Genomic DNA, 23473 nt, shown 5'->3' on the forward strand with positions numbered 1-23473 from the left:
GTGGCAGTCCTCAATGTTCCAATGCCCAGCAATAGGCTTTTATGCTTGTTTTTGTAGCATTCCAGAGTAATACAAGTCATTATTCTCCTTGCTCACTTCACGTTCACAACACTGAAAGTCGCCCCCCGTGGCAGAGTGGTTAGCACATCATGCTACAGCACCAGTGGTCCTGGATTTGAATCTCAGCCTGCACATGGGTATTTCTGGTCAATTTCATCATATCAACACTCTTCTCCATTTTGGCAAATAAGCCAAAAGTGGCACAAATAGCGAAGTAAAAAAAAATAAAGAACAATAAAAAAATAAATGAGCGAAAATAAAAAATCAAGATAAATATAACAAGAAAACAACAACGCAACAGGAATAAATCGAGAAACTTAACAAAAATGCAGAACACTTGGATAGAAACATTTTTTTGCCCTCGGAACAAGTTGTCTTTCCCATTCTACCCTCACCTTCCCTTTCCCCTCGTTGGACAACCCGTGCTGGACAAGAAACAGATGTAAAGCCCAGTTTGTACCGTGTGTCCAGCGTTGCCAACCTCCCAATCAGGAAAGTGTGCTGATTAAATGCAACTAAATTGTGCTCGGATGACTTAGGTCTTAAGTTCATGTTATGCATCTATTTTGGGGGCAGTTGTGATGTGAACATGCATTGTTGATTAGTTAAACAATATTGGTAATTTCCTCCATTAAATTCGTTACAATGGTTTAACCAATATAATTGGTTCAATATAACGCTTGAAAATGTTTGAGAAAATTTGACGACTACAAAAGACGGTGGCTTGGTTTACCTGCGACCCCAACTTTCTAGCAATTTCCTTCAATAAAATGTTCCTCGTAAGCCTCCCCGATGGCGCAGTGGTAGCGTCGTCATCTTGTAATCAAGGGGTCCTGGGTTCGATACCTGGTGGAGGCACATAATGGTTCGGATCCCACTTTAAACTGTAGGTCCAGTCCCGATTAGCATTACTGTGCATGAAGTGGACTTAAAACAACAAATCAATCAATCAAAATGTTCCTCGTGAGCTAAGTAAGGAAAGATAAAGAAAAGATGAAAAGAAGACTGTGAACCAGATGTAGCTGGATCGGCATGCTACCTTTTGTTTGAAACAAATAAGATTTGTGATTTTATTTAAATTTATTTTTTCAAAATATATTCAATTGAATTCAATTTATCTGTCTCCCAGGAGCGCATGTTCATATATTTTACCATTATTCCAAACACAGGGTGCTAGGTGCCAATGAATTTCAAATTGTACTACGTTTAGCACAATTATGTTAGGTTTGGCATCACTCCTTGAGGCTGGACTCGCTGTCCATTTCGGGCGAACGTGCCCCTGAAATTGTTTTTCCGCATGATTCACATAGAATGTTATGGGACCAGCTGAGGCCCTCAGAGAAGTGGCTCAACATGCGACAATATAGTCTCTGGCAGGGATGGAAATGTGTGGAAATTATCGTAAGGCCTAGAATTTCAGTTTTCTTGTATTAAGGCGTCGTTTAATGAAATTATAAGTAATAAAATAATCCGTAATAGCCAATTATATTAGGGTAGGCCTGGCCTTCGGGTCTCTTATGACACTTCGCCACTGGGTTTTAGAAACTTTCAGTTATAATATAACAGAGCTTCGTATCTCTGCCTGTAATGCTCAATACATTGTTTAAATTCAGAAACGGAAAACACATACGAAATTGCAATTGGTTCTTATGCCTATTCATCAGACGATAATTTCTGCAGATTCTACACATGTAGTAAATTACAGAGGAACATAAGTTAATTTCTTGTGTAATTTTTTTCCACTATAGACTGCATTATTGCATTCATGTTACTTTTAATTTTCAATTAGTCATAATTTGGATGAGACAATTACAGCTTCAGCTAATGAACGCAAGTGCATGTGCTGAGGAAAAATAACAGCAGTAGCAAGGAACTAATTGTTACATAACTAGTATGTACTGTTTGTACACAACTTAAAACAAAGGAAATTGTTGATTATTTCATTAATTATCAAATAATTTCCAATGAGATGTAGATAATAGGTGTTATTCTAATTCACACTGGTGCTTTTTTGAAAGCATAGCACTCGCATAATTTCAAATATCGATCTTTTACCCATTTTACACCGAGGGACTAAATGTCCATCACCAGTCAGTCCAGTTTATATTTCAGACTTCAGAACTTTTATTTTCCAGTTTAGATATTGATAGTTCAAACTGTTTTCTTACAATTACTGACAACAAAAAAATATGATTTGAGGGGTGTGTGTGTGTGTGTGTGTGTGCGTGTGCGTACGTACGTACGTACACAAGGGCTGTTAAAAAAGAAACTGAACTTTCACAATATTGAGAAAATTGTAATATTCACCAGCTTTTTTGGACCCGTCTCCTTCAGAATGCTCCCCTCCACTGTGCACACACTGCTCCCTGTGCTTCTTCCAATCCTGGAATGTCAGCTGGAACTCCAGTTTTGGAATTGCCTGTAGATCCCATAGTGAATTCTCCTTGCCCTCTTATATTGTCTGGAATCTGTGACCTTTGAGGGTTGATTTCAACTTGGGGAAGAGAAGGAAGTCTGCTGGTGACAAATCAGGAGAGTAGGCCAGTTGTGGGACAACGGGTATCTGGTGCTTTGCCAAAGACTCCTGGACAACAAGTGAGGAAAGAACAAATGCATTATTGTGATGAACCATCCAGGACTTGTTCTGGCACATCTCACACACCTTTTCTCGTAACCATTGAACGGTGTTAACATAGAATGCTGCAACTTCACGTATGGCGAGATAACTGTTTGCACATATAACTTCCCGCACCCTTTCCACATGATCAATGTTGGTAGATGTGGATGTTCATCCAGATTTTATGTCGTTCTCGATGGAGGTTCGACCCTATCTGAAATGTCTGTACCAATCATAACACTGTGTTTTGACTGAAACATTCCTCGCCATAGGCTTCAAGTAACATGTCGTTTGAAACTTTTCTGCAATTTCACACATACTCATTGAAAATTGCCTTGGACACTCAACATAATTACTACGTTACTGTGGTTACCAATAACTTTGAAATAGGGCGAAGTTAATAACTAAGGTCATCGCTAGGCATAGCCACTGTCAGTTCTCTTCAACGAATTTACATACAAATTTTACAAAAAGAGTTTGATTTATTTTTGAACAGGCATTGTATTAAAAACTGCTGTATTTAATAAAAGGAATACCATTTTGTATAATTTGTACCAATGTTTAATGATTTTCATTTTACATAGGGAGAGAAGGAATTCAGAGGATTGATTCCCCACCTTACCCCTTTCAATTGAAATTCTGGTCAACACAAGTGTAAAGACCAGAAATACTACTAATGGTTGGTTATACTAACGTCTCATCTAGTTATCCTACAGTGATTGAGTTTTCAGTATATGTTGCACAAGAGATGATGGATGTTTCTAGAGAGCACAGTACAGTCGACTCTCTCCATTGCAGTTTGTTTTCCACGTATACACACACACTTATTCTATTAATAAGTCTTTCTTTCTCAAAGCAAATCATTGCAGACACTCTCCTTGAATTTTTAGTAATGTTGACATGTATTTAAAGTGCCATCTTAACCAGATATTGACTTTTAAATATCTGTTCTTGTTTTAAAAACATAAGAATGTAAACAAATAGCTCTCCAGTGTGAAATAAACTTTCAGTGTAACATGTAAGTAGATACATATGATTTATTCCTAGGTTTTTTTATTTATATATATATATATTGTTGTAATCCCGTCTTACCTGGGATCTGAGGTCACAGGGATGCTTCAATAATACATTTTAGGTAGAGCTTAATTGTACTCGTCAGCTGAACCTGCTCCGATTAAGAGGGAAGAGATATGGAAGGTTGAATTTAAAGGTTATTTACGCTTGTTCATACCTGGTAGGCGAGTGTTGTTCTTGTCCAGATCCTTCTTGCAGACCAAATTGTGACTGATGCCAAGGTTCGATTCCGTGACCCTTGGCTCACTGATCCGAGCGATCCCGCGCAACTTGCTGCATGCTTATGCAGCTGTAACTTCGTGTACCGTCGTCGTAGTTCTGTAAGTTGTAATGTGTCGTAGAGTATTCCAAGTGTAATCAGAGACTAATGATCCAAATGAGAGCGAGCTCGGGGAGCGAGCTTTCTTTTATAATCTTAGGCTTCGAAAGGTTGGATCTTGTTTAGATCCACTCATTTGCCTTTCAGTCATTGCTTCACGGAAGTTACAAAGTTTGCGCATTCTTGGGATCGCCTGCTGGTCGGACAATTCCAGGAAATAAACAAGCGGAAATATTCTCTTGACGAGGTTTTCTCGTATTCGTAATCTCCATATCACTACAATATATAATATATATATAAAAGCTGAACAGGGTGTCTACCGGTCAAGAAAGTCATGAATGTCAAGGAGAAGTAAAGAAATCAACAAGTAGGTCAAGAAGTCGATAAAAAAATTAAGAAATTATACTTGTGGCCAAGAATTTTTGCTATCACAATGACTGATTGATTGCATTAGTTTATCTTACTTCACATTTCTGCCCCTTTGCCTAATCGGAAAGATGAGGATGAATGGTGGTAAGATAAGATGGATGAAGGGACGATGACAAATATATAGGAACACCAACACGAGTCATACATAAGATTACACTGGCTATGAGTCCAGATGCCAGAACCTCGCTTAGTCTGCCAAATGCAGTCCAGGATGCATTAAATAGATACAGCAAGTCTAATTCTCTTGTTAAATACAGCTTTAGTTTTCATCTTAAGTGGCTTTTGACAGGGGTTTTACATTAAATAATTATTTACCTAAGTAGGGGTCATATAAATAAAGGTTAAGAAAAACGAAAAAAGCTCAAGAGAAGCCATAAAAAAGTAAAAAAAAATGGATTTGTTATTTTGGTAGACATCCTGGTGAAGCATCAAAAGATGACAAATAATAATAATCCAATATTCGGCCAATTTTTTTTTACTTTCAGTAAATATTATAAATAATGGTAAATCAAATATAGTGGAGTTTTAATATCATGTTCAACCATCACATTTTATACAATAAATCATGTTTTGATTTTAGATTGGGCTGAAGAAGCAGTGGCCAAAGCAGAAATTCTGAGACTGATTTACCAGGGTCGATTTCTGCACAGTAATGTAACTTTGGGAGCACTAGGTTTACCAACAGGAAAAACTACAGTAATGCATCTTGTACCCAGGGAGAACCTTCCAGAGCCAAACTCGCAAGGTAACCTTACAAATTATAAGTATTTACAGTTAACGTGTGAGTCGGGTGGAAATATTTAGTAGGTGTTTTTTTCTTGAGATCAACGAAAATGCTTTCCACGTATAAGTGTTATTACACAAGAAATTGTTAGGTGGCACAATAGTAGTGGCTAGGTTTGAGAAGTGGGCATGAGCACAAGCAAAGAGGGTATAGTTCTTAGAGCTTCCCTGACAGCATAGATATTAACACTCATCTTGTAATTAAAAGGTTCTTGGGTTACTTCTCAATGGAGATGATAAGACTATATCCCCACTCCTGATGAGCCTATTGGAGCATAAAGTTTACTAAAAAACAAACCTTCCTTAACGTTGTTTGACTTTACATGTTGCAAGTTTTGCCTTGAGATCTGTAAGTAGAACTGTCTTGTATTTTATTATGTTCTAATATACCAGAGTTAGTATTACCTAAGGAATACCATCAACCTTATTTCACTTTGGCAAATCTGAAAATACAATAATAAATTTATGAACATACTCAAAGATAATTTCCGACATTTGTTAGGATACATTAATCAGTATAGCTGATAGAGGTACTGCAGTGTTGTGTGCTTATGCCTATCTTGAGCTAGGAAAATATACTTTAAAGGCTTGAGAGTCATTGGAATGGTAATTAAATCTGAATTACAGGTTTCCAAGTATCCAGTATCCACTTTCAAAGCAATATGCATATCTGAATATCTTGAAAGATGGATACGAAGATAATTTTCCTTTCCTTGAAATTCTTTGTTTGAAATCCACATACAAGATAATATTTTTTTTTCATATCAAGATATTACAGGTACATATTGACATTGGCCGATACATAACTATATATTTTATAGATTTGGCTGTCCCTAGTCAGGGTGTCTACCAGTCAAGAAAGTCATTAAGTAAAGAAATCAACAATTAGGTCAGGAAGTCAATAAAAAGTCAAGAAATTATACTTGTCAAGAATTTTTGCTAACATAATGACTGATTGATGACAGCTTTGCTTGTCATCTGAATGGGCTTTTTGGTACGAGTTTTTCATTAAATAAATATTTACTTTCATAATTTCTTATTCCAACTTTACCTAAGTAGGGGTCCAATAAATAAAGGTTAAGAAAAACAAAAAAAAAGTTCAAGAAAAAATCTTGAAAAAAAATCAGGAATTTGCTAGTGTGTAACCTCAAACCATCAACTGTGAGTTAACAGTTTTGGCAATTCCCAGTTTTATCCTTTAGTTAGTAAGCATTGGAAATGTGAGATAACGACAATTTTGAGTACGAAGTAATTGCTTCAATATGATTTGACAAAAAAAAAAGTTCACTTGTTTAACTTTTATTGGAAAATTAGTGTGCTCCTTACCTGCTCAAATAACTTACCAGGAAATAAATATTTTCAATATATTGCCAGATGACATTCTATTGCGTGATACCTGGTCAACACATTGATTCCCGTTGCCACTGTTAACTGGCTTTTGAGACTAGTTTGCTACTATTTCTTTGAAGTAGCTCTCCAAGTGTCCCCACGGTTCTGAATTAACACCAAAACTTTGGACTTCATACTGTGGATTGAATCCAGGATTATTTTCATGAAAGGCTAGAGGGATAACCATTCTCCTATGCAGGAAGTTAATTGTTTTCAGTTTCAGATTATTATCATAATCTACTACGTCTGTAGAGATTGGTTTAAGCCTTATTATTGAGTTGATGCATAAGTTTGTAGCGTTTGTGTTTGGTATGGCAACACTGCGGTGTTTGTTTATCGTGTAATGTTCATCAGTTGGAGTGGCATTGTTGTTCTTTGAATACGCATTGAATTTTACACATTTGAAGAAAGACTGTTATTTATGGGCTAAAGAACAATAAGTGTCCAGTGGGGAAAAAAACCTTTTCCGACATATTCTTCTGTCCGAGTTTAACATAGGGGCAAAGGCAGCGGATGCGACTCGAAATATTTGTCCCTTGTACGGGGAGAATGTCAATGTGAAAAGCAGGGCAAGAAAATGGTTTTCCCATTACAAAGAGGGCATTTTTGATTTAAGTGTTTCTTCACATTCAGGAAGACCATCGTGCTTCAATGAAGTCAATTTAAATGTTTTAATCCACAAGGATCCACATCAGTCGACTCGAGAATTAGCAAATGTGATTAACTGTGACCATTCAACCATCGTGCGACATTTGCATTCCATGGGTAAGATTCAGGATACCCCATGCTTTAAATGAAAACAACCAAATCAGCGAGTACACCAGGAAGACAGCATCAAGTGCTGTGACACGATAATGCACACCCACACTTCGCTAATATGACAAAAGCTGTTATTCAGGAGCTTGGTTGGGTAGTTATTCCACATCCTCCTTACTCCCCCTGATCTTGCACCCTCGGAATGCCACCTTTTCAGCTCTCAATCCATCAATCTTCAAGGAAGCTCCTTTGGTGAAGAAAAATGCTCTTCAAATTTGGCTTGATAACGCTTTTAATTCCGAATCAGCTGATTTCTTCACGCATTGAATTGAAAAACTAGACAGTCACAGACAATGAAGGAGAATATATTACTGAGTAATTTGTCTTTTGTTCATCTCAAATTAGTATCAAATAAAAATACTTTTGCCACAGTGAAAAACAAACTTATGCATCAACCCAATACATAGCTTTTGATACCATGGAATGCTGAGCAAAGCTGGAATGAAAAAGTATGTATTCCATACTGAAATTTTGATTTTTCACAACAGGTGTTTGGTGTGTATAATGGTTAAGAGAAGAACATACTCCTTCAGGATATTTCAGAACAGTAAAGAGAAGAGTAAAGTGAAATTGGCCTTATATGTGGAATGTTGGCTCATATGTTGAACACTGTTTTTTTGAATATCTAGGTGTACCTGGAAAATAGCCTTGTATATATTTGTATATGTATATACTTTTTAATGTGACTTTATGTACATAAATAAATTGCTGATAGAATAAATAATACGTTATTGTATATAGATTTCAACAAAGAATTTCAAGGAAATTTTCTGTTTTTTTTTTTAATATAGTAATTTTTTCAGTAAAGTTGCAATAACTAATATTAATATAATTGGCTTTTTTTTTTTTTACTTTTTACATGTTTTGACACATTAAATTTCAACTGCTAAATCAAAGAGGAGGAGGAGGCAAGGATTAAAGTTGTAAAAATAAATTATATAATTTTCAGGTAGACTATTTAGTGGAAGTAGGTTCACTGCTGGGGGGAGCCAGACTTTCAAGGTGTTAAATGATTCATAGAGTATGGAATAGAAATGATGGGAAATGGCCATAGAACTTGATATGCACTATCTAGCAAAAGACTGTACACTGCTTCTTGGTCTCAATACTTTGTAGTGCTATGTAGGTTTAGTCTTAAGATTCAAATAAGGCAGTTATTGTAAATGGTTTATGCATGTCCACGTTGAGACTTTTGCATAATCAGTAGAATGTGAAGTGGAAAACTTAGATGATCAGAATTCAACTTCGACAAACATATTAATTGCTAGATTTTGCTGTAACCAATATCAATTTCATGGACTCATTGTCATCATTCACAAAAGGCTGTTTGTTTTGGACCTAACAGTATTTTTTTATTTTACTACGTAATATATGATTCAACTTCCATTAAGGTAAGTGATAGTGGTGTTTTGAAACTGGTAATTGTTACTGATATGAAACAACCGAAAAACTGGAAGCTTTATTGGTCAGAACATCTTAGACCCCCATGTTATCAACTAGAAATAGAAAGAAAATTAAATATTCTAAATACTTGCCGTTTCATACGTCAACATGATCATAAACTTGCAGAGTGAAATGACAAATTGTTGATGGTAGCCAATATTTCTTGAAATTTTTACCATTACTTAAGTGGCTCCGTAACTCCTTGGTCTGTCCCATACAGTGTCCAAACAGGTCTGTCCCATACAGTGTCGAAACAACAAACATCGGTATTGTTTCAGTTTGAGTAACAGTAAATAAATACCAATGGTGAGGCTAAAGGAGCAAAATTTAACACGTGTGTTTATTGTTAAACATTTCGGTGATGAAATATCAATAAGAGCTGACAGTATTTTACATCATATACATATATTCAGTGTACCATATACTGTTCTTGAAGGTTCGCAAAACGACTTTTTGTACATGCAAAATAATCTAACAGTTATTTTTAGTGGTTTTTATTGATTTTATCTGCGACATTTCGTAGAGTGACTAGCCATGTCAGGTTGTGTTTTTGTATGTATATCTTATTGTAGCTTGAGAATGTTCTGGGAAACCAGAACGAAATGTCGCAGATAAAATCAATAAAAACCACTAAAAATAACTGTTTTAGATTATTTTCCATGTACCATATACTGTGTGTTCTAGTTAACAGCAAACACACAGAGAGAAAAAAAGGAAATTAGATTTTGTAATCTAATCTAATCTAGCCATAAAAAATATGTTGCGTTATTAATTTCAATTTCATGTTTGTTTGAATGGCACCGATTAATTGAATGGACATTGGCTAATAATGCCCACTATATTTCAGAATGAGATTTATTATAATTTGTTGCTTGGAGTAAGGAACAACTCGCAGTACATTTTTCACAATACTTCTCCTGCATATGGCCATGTGGTTGCAATGGCCATCATGTGCAACAGACCCAAAGTCACTAAATTGTAGAAATTAATACGTAGATTCACCTACTGAAGTGGCAGGTTGGAGGTGATCATTTCAACTTCCGTTTTCCAAAATAAAACAAACTTTCTACCTCAGTAATAAACATCTGAAAAAATAAACAGTACAGTGGTTAAAAGTCCAAACAAAATATCATACATTCATATTTCATGAATTAATAAATTGTTTCAAGTATACCTTTTTGTGAACAATTTCAATCAGAGGATACACTCAAAAATTCTTATTAACCTTTTGTTCAGGCATTTGGTAACATGTGAACACCTGTTTGTGCATTTTCAAACTGGCCATGAACCCAGTTGTTGCATCTTTTATTTTTGATCTAGTTTTGTGTGAGGCCTTGTAGTTGACAATTATTCAACTTCTCGGAATGTTGGTTATTTAATACTGATACCGTAATATTTTTTTTACTCCAACTTACAGGGATATTGTATAAAATTTTGAACTCAAATTCATGTAGTCCCCCCCCCCCCTTCCTTGCTGCTGTGACCATACTATTGGATACATTGTGTAATCAATCTCCCAATCTATTTATTACTTCTGCTTGATAAGGCATGCCTATTTGCAAGATCAAATACAGACTAGAAAAACAAAAAGAGCTGAGAGTAAACTTATTCTAACTGGCTACCTGTTATGTCTGGTGTGCCGAAAGGCATAAACTCCGAATGGTGTAAACTATGGAAATTACCGTTCTAAATGCTCCTACGTACATAATAATTTCTCTGAAACCGAACATTCTTAAGCAATTATGCACTTGATGACCTCCCTCTAATGAAAGAAGCAGAACACAAATATGTGGGTATTCTTATAGATTCAAAACTCACTTTTGAAAATCGCATCTCAACCATCACAAAAAAGGCAATGCTTATCCTGGGCCTACTGTACAGATTCACAGAAATTAATAGCCCGAAAGCACTTTTCATTTACTTTCAAAATATTTGTGTTGCCCATTCTAGAATACACCCATCTGGAGCATGGCTGTTCATTTTCATACCCCATATCGACAGTGTTCTCCACTTTGTCCTCTCCCATCGTTCAATATTATACTGGATTTGAGACACCTATCCAAGAGAGATCTGCTCAAAAATTTGCACATTACTACCTCAGAATCACATAGATACATTGAATATATGAAATATTTTTACAAGGTCATACACGAAAACTTGAGATGTAGCAGCCTACTTCACAAACTCTCCCTCAGAGTGCCTGGACATTAAACATGGAGCAAGGAAACTTTCCATGCTCCAATTCTCAGACTATCACTTGTATAACATTCCTTATTCCATAGGTTACCAAATTAGTTCAACAACGTTTCAATTTGGGGTGGGAGAAAGAGCTCCCTCCTCAACCATCACTTCTCGTTCCTCTTTAAACCGATTCTTGACTTCTTCCTTCTCTTTTATTTAGTGCAAGGGGTGGGAGGAAAGTTGTAACTAACCTAACCTATGTGGCAGCACCTCTCTCTCACTATTTAGGCGCGAGGAAGAATCTGGGACCCCTCTTCCCCAAATAATTTAGAGAATCTACTTTTCCTGGCTAAGAAAGAGAGAGAGAGAGGGGAGAAGAGGACCTCTATTATCCCCCTCTTTCCTATATATTACCCCCTCAGGGGTGGATGGGTTTACTTTTCCCAGCTTAATCCCCATCCCTGGGTGAGAACTGTGAGAGGGGAGAGCTGAGGGAAATGGTCACGTCTCCAGATGGCATGTCACCCCCTTCCCACTCCCCACCCCCAGGGGTGCCAGGGGTGTTAAGTGAGAGAGAGGCGCAGTGATGGGAGATGAAATATCATTCCTTAGATTGCATCTCTCACTCCCTATCTCTGAAGTTTCCCTCCCCCTCTTTTTGGACAAACTACATCTCTCTCGGTTCTCTCTTTTTCTTCCACCTCTCTCTCTCTCTCCCTCCCCCTGGCCATGCCTCTCATTCTCTCCTCCGTGACTGAGAGGGGGGGTTGTGAGAGAGGCGTGACGAAGAAGAAAAAAGAAAAAGAGAGACAGAGAAAGAAAAAGAGAACAAATTCATCATTCCCAGGAGGATTGAGGTGGTCGGGGCCCCCCTAGCGTGTACCTAACCTAACCCAACCCAACCTAACCTAACAGGAAGAAGAAGCATTTCCAACCAAGAAAAAGGAACTGGAGGCTCAAGGGGTCCCGGGTAGAGAGAGGCTGCCACTTTTGCCCCCTAGAATCGTGCCAGGGGTGTCTTTCCACCCATCCAATCCATCCTATCCTCTCTCTCGTAACATCCTCTCTCTGCTTTCATCTTTCCCTCTTCGGAAAGAAAGCCTGTGAGAGAGGCTATCTCCCTCTCTCACTTTTCCCCCATTCAAGGGGAAAGAGAGAGAAGGAGAAGAAAAGAGAGATTGCAGAGAAGGAGAGGCAAATAAAGGCATGGTGGCATAAGAGAAAAGAGAGAAAGATTCTTGCTTCCTCGCCCCTAAATCAGGACCCATTAGTCACCCGCTGCCCCTAGTCTGTTCCTTTGCCACGGTTTGGGATGTGAAGGGTGGGAGGATCCGCCTCTCTCTCACTCTTTCTCCATTGTTGATGAGGAGAGTCTTAACCCTCTGTCCAAGAAGGAGAAAGAGGAACCTCAAGGGGGAAATTATTCTAGCCCAAAACCATACACCACATGCGATTCTGCCACCCCCCCCTCCCCCCCGTTCCAAAGATAAGGTCCCTCTCATTTTTTTAGGGGGAGGAGATGGAGAGAGAGAATCCTTTTTTTCCAATTTCTTTTTTCTCTGGCACTTCTGCCCCCCCCCTCCCTTGTCCTACAGCGACATTCTGGGGCTCCCCTTGAAGAGAGGTGTTGAAACTTAAAAGGCAGTGCTTGAAAAGAGGTAAGAGCCCAGGGAAGGAACCTCCTTTCCTCTCGTGGGTATCCACGGGGATTACAATCCACCCAGAGACCTCATGTCCCGCTAAGAAGAAAAGCCACTGGTGGAGGCACAAGAAAAGGAAAGAAAGAGGAGAAAGACAAGGAAGAGAGAGAAAGAGCCCCCCTCCCGAAAGGATGAAGTAGAAGAATAGAAGAAATAGATTGTATAGAGAGAAAATGCCATATCTCTCCTGTGCCTCTCTCTCACTTATGTGGTGGAGGCTAATCAGGACATCTTCCCTTCTTCTCGAACCCGGACCCCTTAGAAGGAGGAGCCTATACTTTCTCTTTTCTTCTCCCCATCTTCTCTCCTGTCTGTAGTGGTGGACGTAAAAGAAGACTGCCTCTTCCACCCCATGGGCAATAATGCTTGCTTAAAAAAGGGGTAGTTGCGCCCCCTTCTGTTGGCTTCTTTCTTCTTTCTCAAAGGGGTCCCGGAATTCCCGAACTTATGCGCCTCTCTCGCTGAGTAAAAAAAAAAAAGAACACTGATCTCCCTGTTACGTGAGAGAGAGGGAAGGGAAAGGGTAGAGGAGGACTGTAGAGAGAGAGAGAGAGAGGTGATATTTCTCTTTTTATGGGGGTGGGGTACATAGGAAAGTAACTTTTCTTTCCATGGTTAGGTTAGGGTTCTCTTTCCTCCCATCGGGGAGGAACATGAGAGAGAGGCGGGCCGAAAGGGAAGAGGAAGGAAGGGAACCCATCGGGGAGGGGCAGGAAAAAGCCCAGGGGGGGTGGAAGGGGGCTCCATGCCCAGGCTGGGATTCGAACCAGAAAGGGGGAAAGAGAGGAAATAGATAGAGAGAAAAGTATCCCCTCTCCACAAAGAGAAGTAGAAACTCGCCTCTCTCTCATGGTGAGAAGTAACTAAAGGGGAAATTCTTTTCTTTTTATGAAGGAAGGAAAAGAAAAGAAGTTCCCCAAGCCACCTCTCTCTCACTAGAAAGATAAAGAGAAGAACTACACCCCTTCAGGTGGGACTGTGGGAGCTCATAGGGGTCCCAGGATTTGTCTTAAACTTAAAACTTTAAAAAAATTGTACACAAGTAATGTTATTGTGAAACTGATCTGTTTATCTTGGTACTTTTTTATCTTGTTTTTCTATTTGTTTTTAATTTTAACCTAGTCTACTGTTTTACGGTTGTTTTCTTCTGGTTTAAAATGGCTTCAGCTGCACTGGAAAATTTCAATAAGTAAATAAACATTTTAAAATTGTGTTTCGTATGCTGTTTCTAAATGTTTTGTTACTTATGATAAAACATCTTTTTGTTATTTCAGATCAGCGACAAAAAAGTAAGGGTGGAGGGAGCACTTGCTGCTCAACTTCCTGTTGCATATTGTAATGGTGTTCTTGAAGGTGTGCAAGTTGATTGGTTAGTGCCAGTCATGTGACCAAAGTACTATAGCAAACAGTTACTTCTGGCATATCATTAGTAGTGTGTTTGTCTCCGAAGAGCACACACACACAAACTGTCACGAGTGCATAGAGAGGCAGTCAGGGTGAAGATGATGATGTGATGTTTGCTGCAGAAGAGTGCTGGTTAGCTGTCAGAAGATGCAGCATGCAGAAACTTATTGAAATCTATAAGAGTTTCATATTGTTGTGATATTTGTGTGAAAATGTGCCAGGAACTGGTGAAATAAGATGATATTTGTGCATCTTTTAAACCATCCCCCCTCATCCTCTTGGCTCTGTAGAAAGAAACAAATATCTTGCAAGTTAACTTTTTTGTTTAAAAAAAATGGACATTACGTTTGTGAAAATTTGTAGATACTGTTCTTATCGAATTGGATATGCTTAAGCTTAGCTTCAATGTTGTTTGTAATTTTTTCTTTTTTTGGACATATTTAAGAATACGTCACTATTGCAATTAGGAACTTTGTTGCAATTTCAGTTTGTGCTATTTTTAACTCAAAAAATGACAGTCATGACAAATGTGTCTTTTTGCATGCTGATAATTTAAGAACCTTTATTGCCAAATGTAAATATAATGCTGTATGTTAAAGCCTGTGGTTTTAGAATCACTTTATCAAATAGTTGAATTCCTAAATTATAATTTAAAAAGGCTTGGGAAAACAAAACTGGCATTAGAGAGTTTAAAACATATATTAATCAAATAATATAGTTGCTTCTAATGAAATAAGGCACATCTAACATTGAACAAATAAACAAAACACTGTAGTGCAAATTAGACATGTGTAATTTTTCTACACAACAGATACAGTCGAGTGGAATTGCATACATAATGCCTTAGTTTTGTTGTAAGCCTTGACATAGATTCAAAGAAAATATTTCTCGTTATGAACTAAGATTATAGGTATAAATAATATGTATATATATATCTATTCAAAATGTCACTGATAATTTAGTAACCACTAGTTTATTATGTCATGTTTGTTGCAATGTAATCCCAAGACCTGTTTTTAAAAGATGTTTTACCCAGAGAATAAATTGCATGTTTGTTCCTGTTATCATGCAGGAGTGTGTAGTTCAGTGGTTGAAGGTATTGGGAGCTCAGTGCTGTTCAATTCATTTTCAAAAAGAAAAAAATAGTGTAAATTGTTTAATTTTATTTTATGCAGCATTGCTCCTTATTAATGAAATGTGATGTGGACATATTCATTGTCTTAAAAAAGAAGTGACGGCATTGTTGAAAATGAAGTGATCAATTGGGCTATTTTTCAGCGAAAGGTGCATATGTAAGATACATATATATAAATATATATTATGAAAGAAAATAGAATGGCCTACTTTGTGCAAGCTAATTACATGTCCATAGTGAATAACAAGACCAAAAAATCCAAGGGAAAGTTGGTTTACAAAGCAGTTCACCTAAGATAATCGAAACATATATTATATATAAACAAATACATATATATATATATATATATATATATATAGATACACACATACACACACACACACAGACATGTTATCATTTTAATCTGTACTATTACCTGTATGACATTTCTACTTGTTAAAAAACTTTATATACTTTTCTTTCTTGTGAACTTTAAAGACTATTTATGTATTTTTTCTCCTCTGAAAGAATCGAAATTCATTATTAACAAAGTGTGTAATGCCACTTGTGTTTGCTTGAAACATTTTCTTTCTTCATACACAGACATGATTGTACTCGAGCACAGATTCATGTTTCTTCTCAGGTGTATAACTAGTTACAAAAGATGTATATGCTGTGCAAAACAAAAAAATCAATAAGTATAATAATACTGAAAAAATATACATGCCAATAAATTACATTGAATGAACAAGTTATAAACAAGCTCTTTTACCTGCAAATTTATTTTTAAGGTACATATTAAATATATGTGTTCTCCATCTCTTGTCCATGATGTTTTAGTTTGACTGTAAATATCGTTAATATTATTTTGTTCAATGTGTATATCCTCAGGAAAGAGGATTTTATTCTGAAGATGAAGTAGAATAGAAAATAAAAGTTCAGAATATAAGAAACTATATATAAATGCAATTCTCCTTCTCTGGTACACTCATTGCTTTACTGAATTGTTACAATGTAAAGAGTTGCTTCTTTCCACCATATTAATCAACTTGAAATATTCAAGTATAAATATTGCCTAAAAATAACATGGACAGTATTACAACAGTTAACAAACCCTCAAGAAAAGTAGGAAAAACTAATTTTAATTTGCAAGTTCATTAAGTGGCAGTAATGATGACAATGCCTTGTATATGCTAGAGGTCTCTGCAAATGTGATTCATTGCTTACCTGACATAATTGGAATGTACTCGCTCTTAACAACTGTCTTGAACCAAATGAGGCTGTCCTTCTGAAGGAAGAACTTTCTGCTGTCCATCAGAACTCAACATTGGTTCAACAGCGGGTGTCAAAGCCGGGACAAACGGAGCATTCAGAAAAAAACCTATATTCAGGGTGGGTATGTAATATGCTAATATTGTTCAATCTATTGGTGATCCACAGTTAAGAGTACAGTATGGGGCATATGGTGACAGTGTTGCCTCACAGTACCCCCGTGTACTGAATGTCTGTTATAGTACACACCGAAACAAAAGTTAGTGAGCTACTGTTACTGTTTATTACAGGAGCGAAAATCAAATCAACACTGTTAATAAATACTAATTGTAAAAGCCAGTAAGGGAAACTAGTAAAATAATCATAAAGATTTGCATGCTCAGAATACTACAAGTTTCTCATTCCAAAGGAGCAAAACCATCCATGGTCTCATCACAGCTTCAAGAACTACTCAAAACAAGAAAGCGCACACACACACATACACAGAGAGAGAGAGAGAGAGAGAGAGAGAGATACAATAAACCACTCGACACCCAGGGAAGGCTATTGACGAACTTTTGCCTGTACATTCCCTCCCCCCAATACATGTTTGCAGTGAGTGGCAACAACCAGCAGTTTGTTATATTTAGCACCCAAATTGTAGAAAAAACTAGAAATGAATATGTTTTTGCAAGATGATCTGGATTATAAGATCATTTCGTATACTTGGTGCATATTCATTCTTTTCTCTTCAGATACAGAAGGTTGTTCACTTTATATCCGACCATTTTTGACGGGTACTCACCTTAAGAGATATCGTGCCACCACCACCGATCATGTTCTGGACCCCCAGCATTGTGGACTATCGCCCGGCATCGCAGTTTCCATTGCAGCAAGCTACGGTGCAGGACAGGCATGGGAATTCTGTCCCACTCCTCCCTGCAAGCTTTCCATAGACCATCCAGGGTGCGCGGGCGGCGATGTTGAAGACGTGTTTCAACAGTCCAAATGCGCAAAAATCCATTGGACTGGCATCTGGGCTTTTCATAGGAATGTCTTCAAACGGAATGACACGAATTCCTAATTCCTCTGCCATTTCCTGATAAAAACTTAGTGATGTTCTGGCGGTATGACTCAAAGCCTTGTCCATATGGATCATCATCTGGTTCGCGTCCATTCCATACAATTGTGGGATGTGTCTCCGATAGATAGGTGTCAGAATGGAGTCTTGGAAGTATCTGGCATTCACCTTCACGATTTTGTCCACCTTGCGTATCATCAACTTACCCTTATATCCGAATCCCATCACAACCATAAAGCCACGAGGGAAACTTTCCCTGCACCGACAAACAAAGTTGCTGCGCCCCTTGCCGTCAATGTCAAGGTATGTGATCGCCCGAATGTGACCACCAGCAGTGAGATGGACATATGATTCATCCATTGTGACAACTTTCTTCCATTTAGAACCTGCCAGGTACTTTTCATACAGTTTCCTGCAGTTCGTCTTACGTTCGGCAATGTGACGCGGTAGAAGGTGGTGTACACGGGCCTTCCACACACACTTCAACCTGAGGCGCTTGCGAATTGTTTTGTTCACAATTCACGGTGCGAGGTGAAATCTGTGGGCCATATCACGTTGAGTCGGGGGATTTTCTTAGCATGCCAATTGATGAATCCCCCTTAGCACTACGGGTGACACTTTGCTTGCAGCCCTTCTCCTGGTGATTTTCGTGGGTGAATGTTTCGCAAGGAGAGCCTGTTGTGTGTAATGGGCCAAAATAGCTTTCGCAGTAGTCACCCCGAGTGTTAACCCATTCTCCCGACACTGTTTCACAATGCGTACGTATGAAAACTTAGCATGGAAAAGGGCCATTACGTAACCCTCCCAATACCGGTTGATTTTCGGTGCCATTTGATAACATTCACTACCAACACTCGCGCACCTACAAGGTCAGACTGAATGAAACACCCTCCCTTGCCCGGGAAAACAAATGCTACCACTACCTAGATAGAGGTGGCAAAATCTCCCTCGGACAAGCGAAATAGCGTTACGGTCCAGGTTAAGTTCGTGTGTAGGAACCGGTGACCAACAGTGCATAGTAATAAGCAATATCGAATAAAAACAAAGACATATGTACTTTCAAATTACCACCTCTTTACCTGTAGCCGGGAAGCGGCTAGCTGCGTACCTGAAAATCACGGGTAGCGACATGTATACGAAAAATGATATAGCCCAAAATTAACATGAAAATAAAAAGTATATTATATTCATAACCAACAAAAATGGAATATTACAGGTCCCCACACTTGCACTCTCACGTTCTCTCTCAGATTCAATCCTCATGGGGTCATCGACACAAGAAATTATACATGACATGTACAGGTTTTATGACGACAAGCCCTAATTATTGCATTCTCAATTAATTTTATCTTACTTTTTGTCTAATCAGGTCATTTGTGATTTTGCTCCAGTGCTACTTAAATCCTAGCCAGCCCTTACTTAAGTTCACCTTTTGTTTTTAAAAAAGAAACTAGTCGGCGCGGTGACCATACATTACTTGACCAGTATAAACAAAGGCGTCTCAATGGCAATTACATTCACGTGGGCGGACGTTTTCCTTTTACAAGACCTCACGTGGTTCCAAACATAACAAATAACCTCCGTTGAGTGGCGCAAACATATACTCTCTAGCAGGCGGGACTTAAACACTTCGCCGCGACGAGCAATTCACATTACCAGGCAAATACTTTAACAAATAATCACATATGCGACCGGACATAGCTAGCAGCGACACAGCGCTGACACATAAAAATGAACAAACCTCAAGTAGAATATGCAATTAAGCGGGCGGCGCTTTACTCTAATAGTACGCACTTTAAACAAATACAAAGGAGCACAAACAACAATGAATTTAAGATCATAAAAAAAAATATCACAAGGAATACGAAAAATTGACCTGAAACGAATAGATTACAAATGACAAGCGCGACGGGAGTTTGGTATGAAGTTTGAGTTGAGTGGGCGTTTTCAAAATGTCGACGAATTTCAAGGGCGTTCTCTAAATCAATCGGGCCGTCACGTGTTAAGGTTCACACAGATGAATACTTTACCATCTCTCAGCTTCCGGGGTGCATCCTGGCATCTTTATGGGCGATTGAAAACACATAGTATCCACGCGAAAGGTTTCCTTGGTCGTGACGATGAAGATGCAAAAAGGGTTCAAACACCTAGTTCCCCCGGCTCCTCTTCCTCTCGGGATCGGTGGATCTCCGTGGTATGGCGCGGTTCGGACGTCGCATCTGAGCGGTCGTTGTAGGCGTCGTCGGCGCGTCAACATCTCTCTCTACGTCTCTCTGTCGCGGCTGGTAGGCGTCGTCGGCGTCGTCGGGGCGTCAACGTGGCGGATGGTAGGCGTCGTCGGGGCGTCAACATCTCTCTCTACGTCTCTCTGTCGCGGCTGGTAGGCGTCGTCGGGGCGTCAACGTGGCGGATGGTAGGCATCGTCGGCGTATCAATAGGGCGGCGTTCGACGTTCTCTCTCTCTCCATGGCGGCGGATAGGCATCATCGGCGTAGCTTCTTCTGACATCGGGCGAATCGACGTAACGCCCTCATCTCTCTTCTCCCTCTAGCCCGCCATAGTTTCCGGTGTTCCTCGTTTCTCAAAAATTATAAATGGCGTAAGGTAATCACGGAAACACGGTTTCGCTTCAACTTCCCCCAGCGGTTGAGGTAGGCGCACTCGTGTAGACTTACTGCCTATCACACACACTGGTGTTCGCACAACACAACAAAGTCCACTGTACACGAAAGGTAGCACGAAGGTGCTCTCGTTCCAAGAATCGCGGCAAAACTGTATATGGAGAGGTAGCACGGAGCTTCTCTCGCTACAAGGATCGCGGTAAGACTGTGTATCGAAAAACCATGTCCTTCGTTTTATTTGGATTTTGAAAAAGGACGCTAGGCGCACGTTGGAGTGACGCTTCCGAAGAGGTTATTCCACCACGCTCTATTGTCTCCAAACTAGGACGGACCGTGTCCGAAGTTTACTTGTGTGGATTAAGCTTCCGCCTGGCTGTCGCCCATAGCTCAATTGCAATCGCTGTCCACAAACTGATCAATTAGAACCGATTTGATCTGGCGTCCGTAATTGTCGCTTGATCGTGACGAAACTCCACACATCCGTCCTTGCACACATGCCGCTGCGCTGGTATAAGTTTCACATGAATCTGACCGTTGGAAACCGAGATATTTAAATGTTTGTCATTACGGTCGAATTTCCTAAGCTTTAGACGCATAGCGTGACCCTTCAGGTGCTCGCCCTTAACACACGCGAACGTCTCGTTCCTCCCGTCGGCTTGGAAAAAAATCAACTATGTAATCTTACAAATTAAAACACTCAACACTTTGAATCAACACGTCTTTTTACCGCTACATATATGAATAATAATGATAATAATAATAATGACGGTAAACCTGACTGTCACAAGACACAACACTGCTTCCGCCAGCAGACCCATCGTTCCAGCATGATACACCAGGTGGCAGCACCGAATCGACAATGGTTGGATATAAAGCGAACAACCTCTGTATTAACAACTTTCTGTTTTGACAAAAGCACTATTATTTGGGGGGGGGGGGGGTGATCTCAAAATCAAAAGCCCATAAAGACCCATACTGAACTTTTTAAGTTGGAATTACCTATAGTGATGAGATGAAGCATAATGTGTACCAATTATGTATGAAGTACTCACTGATATTTTTTGAACAGAAACCGATATTTAACCAGTTCCAATATATGTTATTTTTTAACAGAAGAAGAGTTCCATTTTTAGCAAAACATAGTTTTGTGTGTTATGTACATTCTTGGAGATTTAATACTAGTGCACAAGTTATTGGCCATAAAATATATGAAATTTTTAAAACATCACAAACAAATGAGTTCCTCAAAATAACATTGCTTAGATTTTTCTTATGGGACTACATTTACCTAAAATTAATTACCAACGCAACAGATTAAACCAAACTTGGGCATAATAAAAACATAAATTCCTAACACTTCATGAATTCTCTAGTTCAATATACATTTTTTCATGACATAATTGCCATTTCTCAAAATCGGTAATTCCCGAGTTGGGATGTCATGGATGGGAAATAAAAGAAAAATCTCATTATTCAAGGATGGGAAATGTTTGTTCTCCAACAAAATTGGGATGAGAAATATTGAAAATTTCAATCTCCTTGAAATGATTAAGCACTTGACTACTTTACTTTAATGCAGAAAAAACTTCAAGAATTCAACACTTAATACATAACCATTGGAAATTTCACGATTTTGGGGGTGATCAAGATCACAATGCAGATTTTTCCACTTAGTTTCGAAATGCTACATAAACCTGCAGCATTGCTATTGAGCCTCAACCTGAAGCATTAGAAATGCAGTTTCAAGAGGATGCCACTTTGACTTGCAACATGATCTTATGTTCAAGAAGTTTGTGAATGAGCTACCATTCAGTGAACCATTGTTGCGGATTATGTCAAGCAGGTAAGAATTTAAGCTGTTTTGAGCAAATATATTGCAATTTATCTGGCACCTGTGGTATCTTGCCTTTACTTTGCCTCTTGACACCCATGCTGTAATGCATATCAGTACATGTCATTCATGTCATGACAGACTGAGGAGCTTTTCTATCATACTAGGTAAATCAAACACTAAAGGCAATTTTGTGTTTTCGCAGGAATAAACAAAGACTGGGTGTGTCTGACGTCACCACGTGTATAGTTGGAGTGACGTGGAAGTAGGAGTGTCCATCACTGCCCCATTCAGTTGAGTGTCGCGGAGCAAAAAGGTGCGTATGGATGCACCATCGAGGATGCCGTAGTGCACTTTCTGTGGTCGGAAGGAGTCAAACCGGCAGGCATCCATTGTCGGCTGTTAGCGCAGCATAACTCAACGAAGGGTGTATGAGTGGGTGGACAGCTTTAAAGTGGGATGCACAAGTGTAATGGGCGAAAGTCGAAATGGATGCCAAAAACATCCCGCACAGAAGAAAACGTCCAACGGGTGGATACCATTATCAGGGACGATCGAAGAATCACAATAGCACAAGTGGCGGAAGTCTTGGACATCAGTTTCAGATCAGCATATGCAATAGTGCATGATGAATTAGGGTACCATAAAGTTTGTGCGAGGTGGGTACCCAAGGAACTCGCAGCTGCGAATCAGCAGCAGCGCGTCACAGTGGCTACCCAGTTTCTCCAACGCTATGAAGCCGATCACAGTATCTTGGAACGAATCATGACAGGAGACGAAACATGGGTTCACCACTATGAACCAGAGAGTAAGCGGCCAAGCCTGGAATGGAAACATCCGCCATGCCCTGTACGCAAGAAATTCAAAAAACAGCCGTCCTGTAGGAAATTGATCCTAACACTGTTTTGGGATGTGAAGGGACCGATCCTGGTGGAGTTCCACGCACATGGTGAAACTGTGAATAGTGCAAGTTATTGTGAGGTCCTGCAAGACAAACTGAAACTTGCAATTCTTGATCTTGTCGCCAATCGACTGATCTAAAGTAATCGATCGAAGCAAGCTCCGCCGAGAATGCAGCAAAACTCGTAAGGAACTCCAGCAGAATGATGACCAGTTTGACCACACTCACACTGGTATAGAGGAAGTATTCTTTGATGGCCGCAAGGATCAAACTTTGACACAAGTCTCGGGGACGACAACAAGTACCACAGAAAAACCCTCACAGAAGAACACATAAGCATCATCGCAGAGCTGGGTTCTTCGTACTTCCGCCATCAGGCTCCAGCAAAGACATAGCTAAGTCAGTAGTCGCTAGTTTCAAAGAGCGGAATGCGCAGACAGAGAACATTAAAGTTGTGGG

General features: G+C 39.1%; 1 protein-coding gene across 2 annotated transcripts in view; it reads left to right on the top strand.

The window, feature by feature from the left end:
• The window catches only part of LOC146005492 (ubiquitin-like protein 3), an 85375-nt gene extending 69093 nt beyond the window's left edge, over positions 1–16282 (top strand). For both annotated transcript variants that reach the window (XM_083144747.1, XM_083144740.1), the window contains 2 exons: positions 5080–5244; positions 14086–16282. In XM_083144747.1, the coding sequence (XP_083000873.1) occupies positions 5080–5244; positions 14086–14150 (230 nt within the window). In that variant the 3' untranslated portion in view covers positions 14151–16282. The remainder of the gene's footprint in view (positions 1–5079; positions 5245–14085) is intronic.
• The last annotated feature ends 7191 nt before the right edge of the window (positions 16283–23473 follow it).

The sequence above is a fragment of the Lepisma saccharinum genome, chromosome 1 (genome assembly GCF_977018435.1).
Source record: "Lepisma saccharinum chromosome 1, izLepSacc3.1, whole genome shotgun sequence".
Classification (NCBI taxonomy): Eukaryota; Metazoa; Arthropoda; class Insecta; order Zygentoma; family Lepismatidae; genus Lepisma; species Lepisma saccharinum.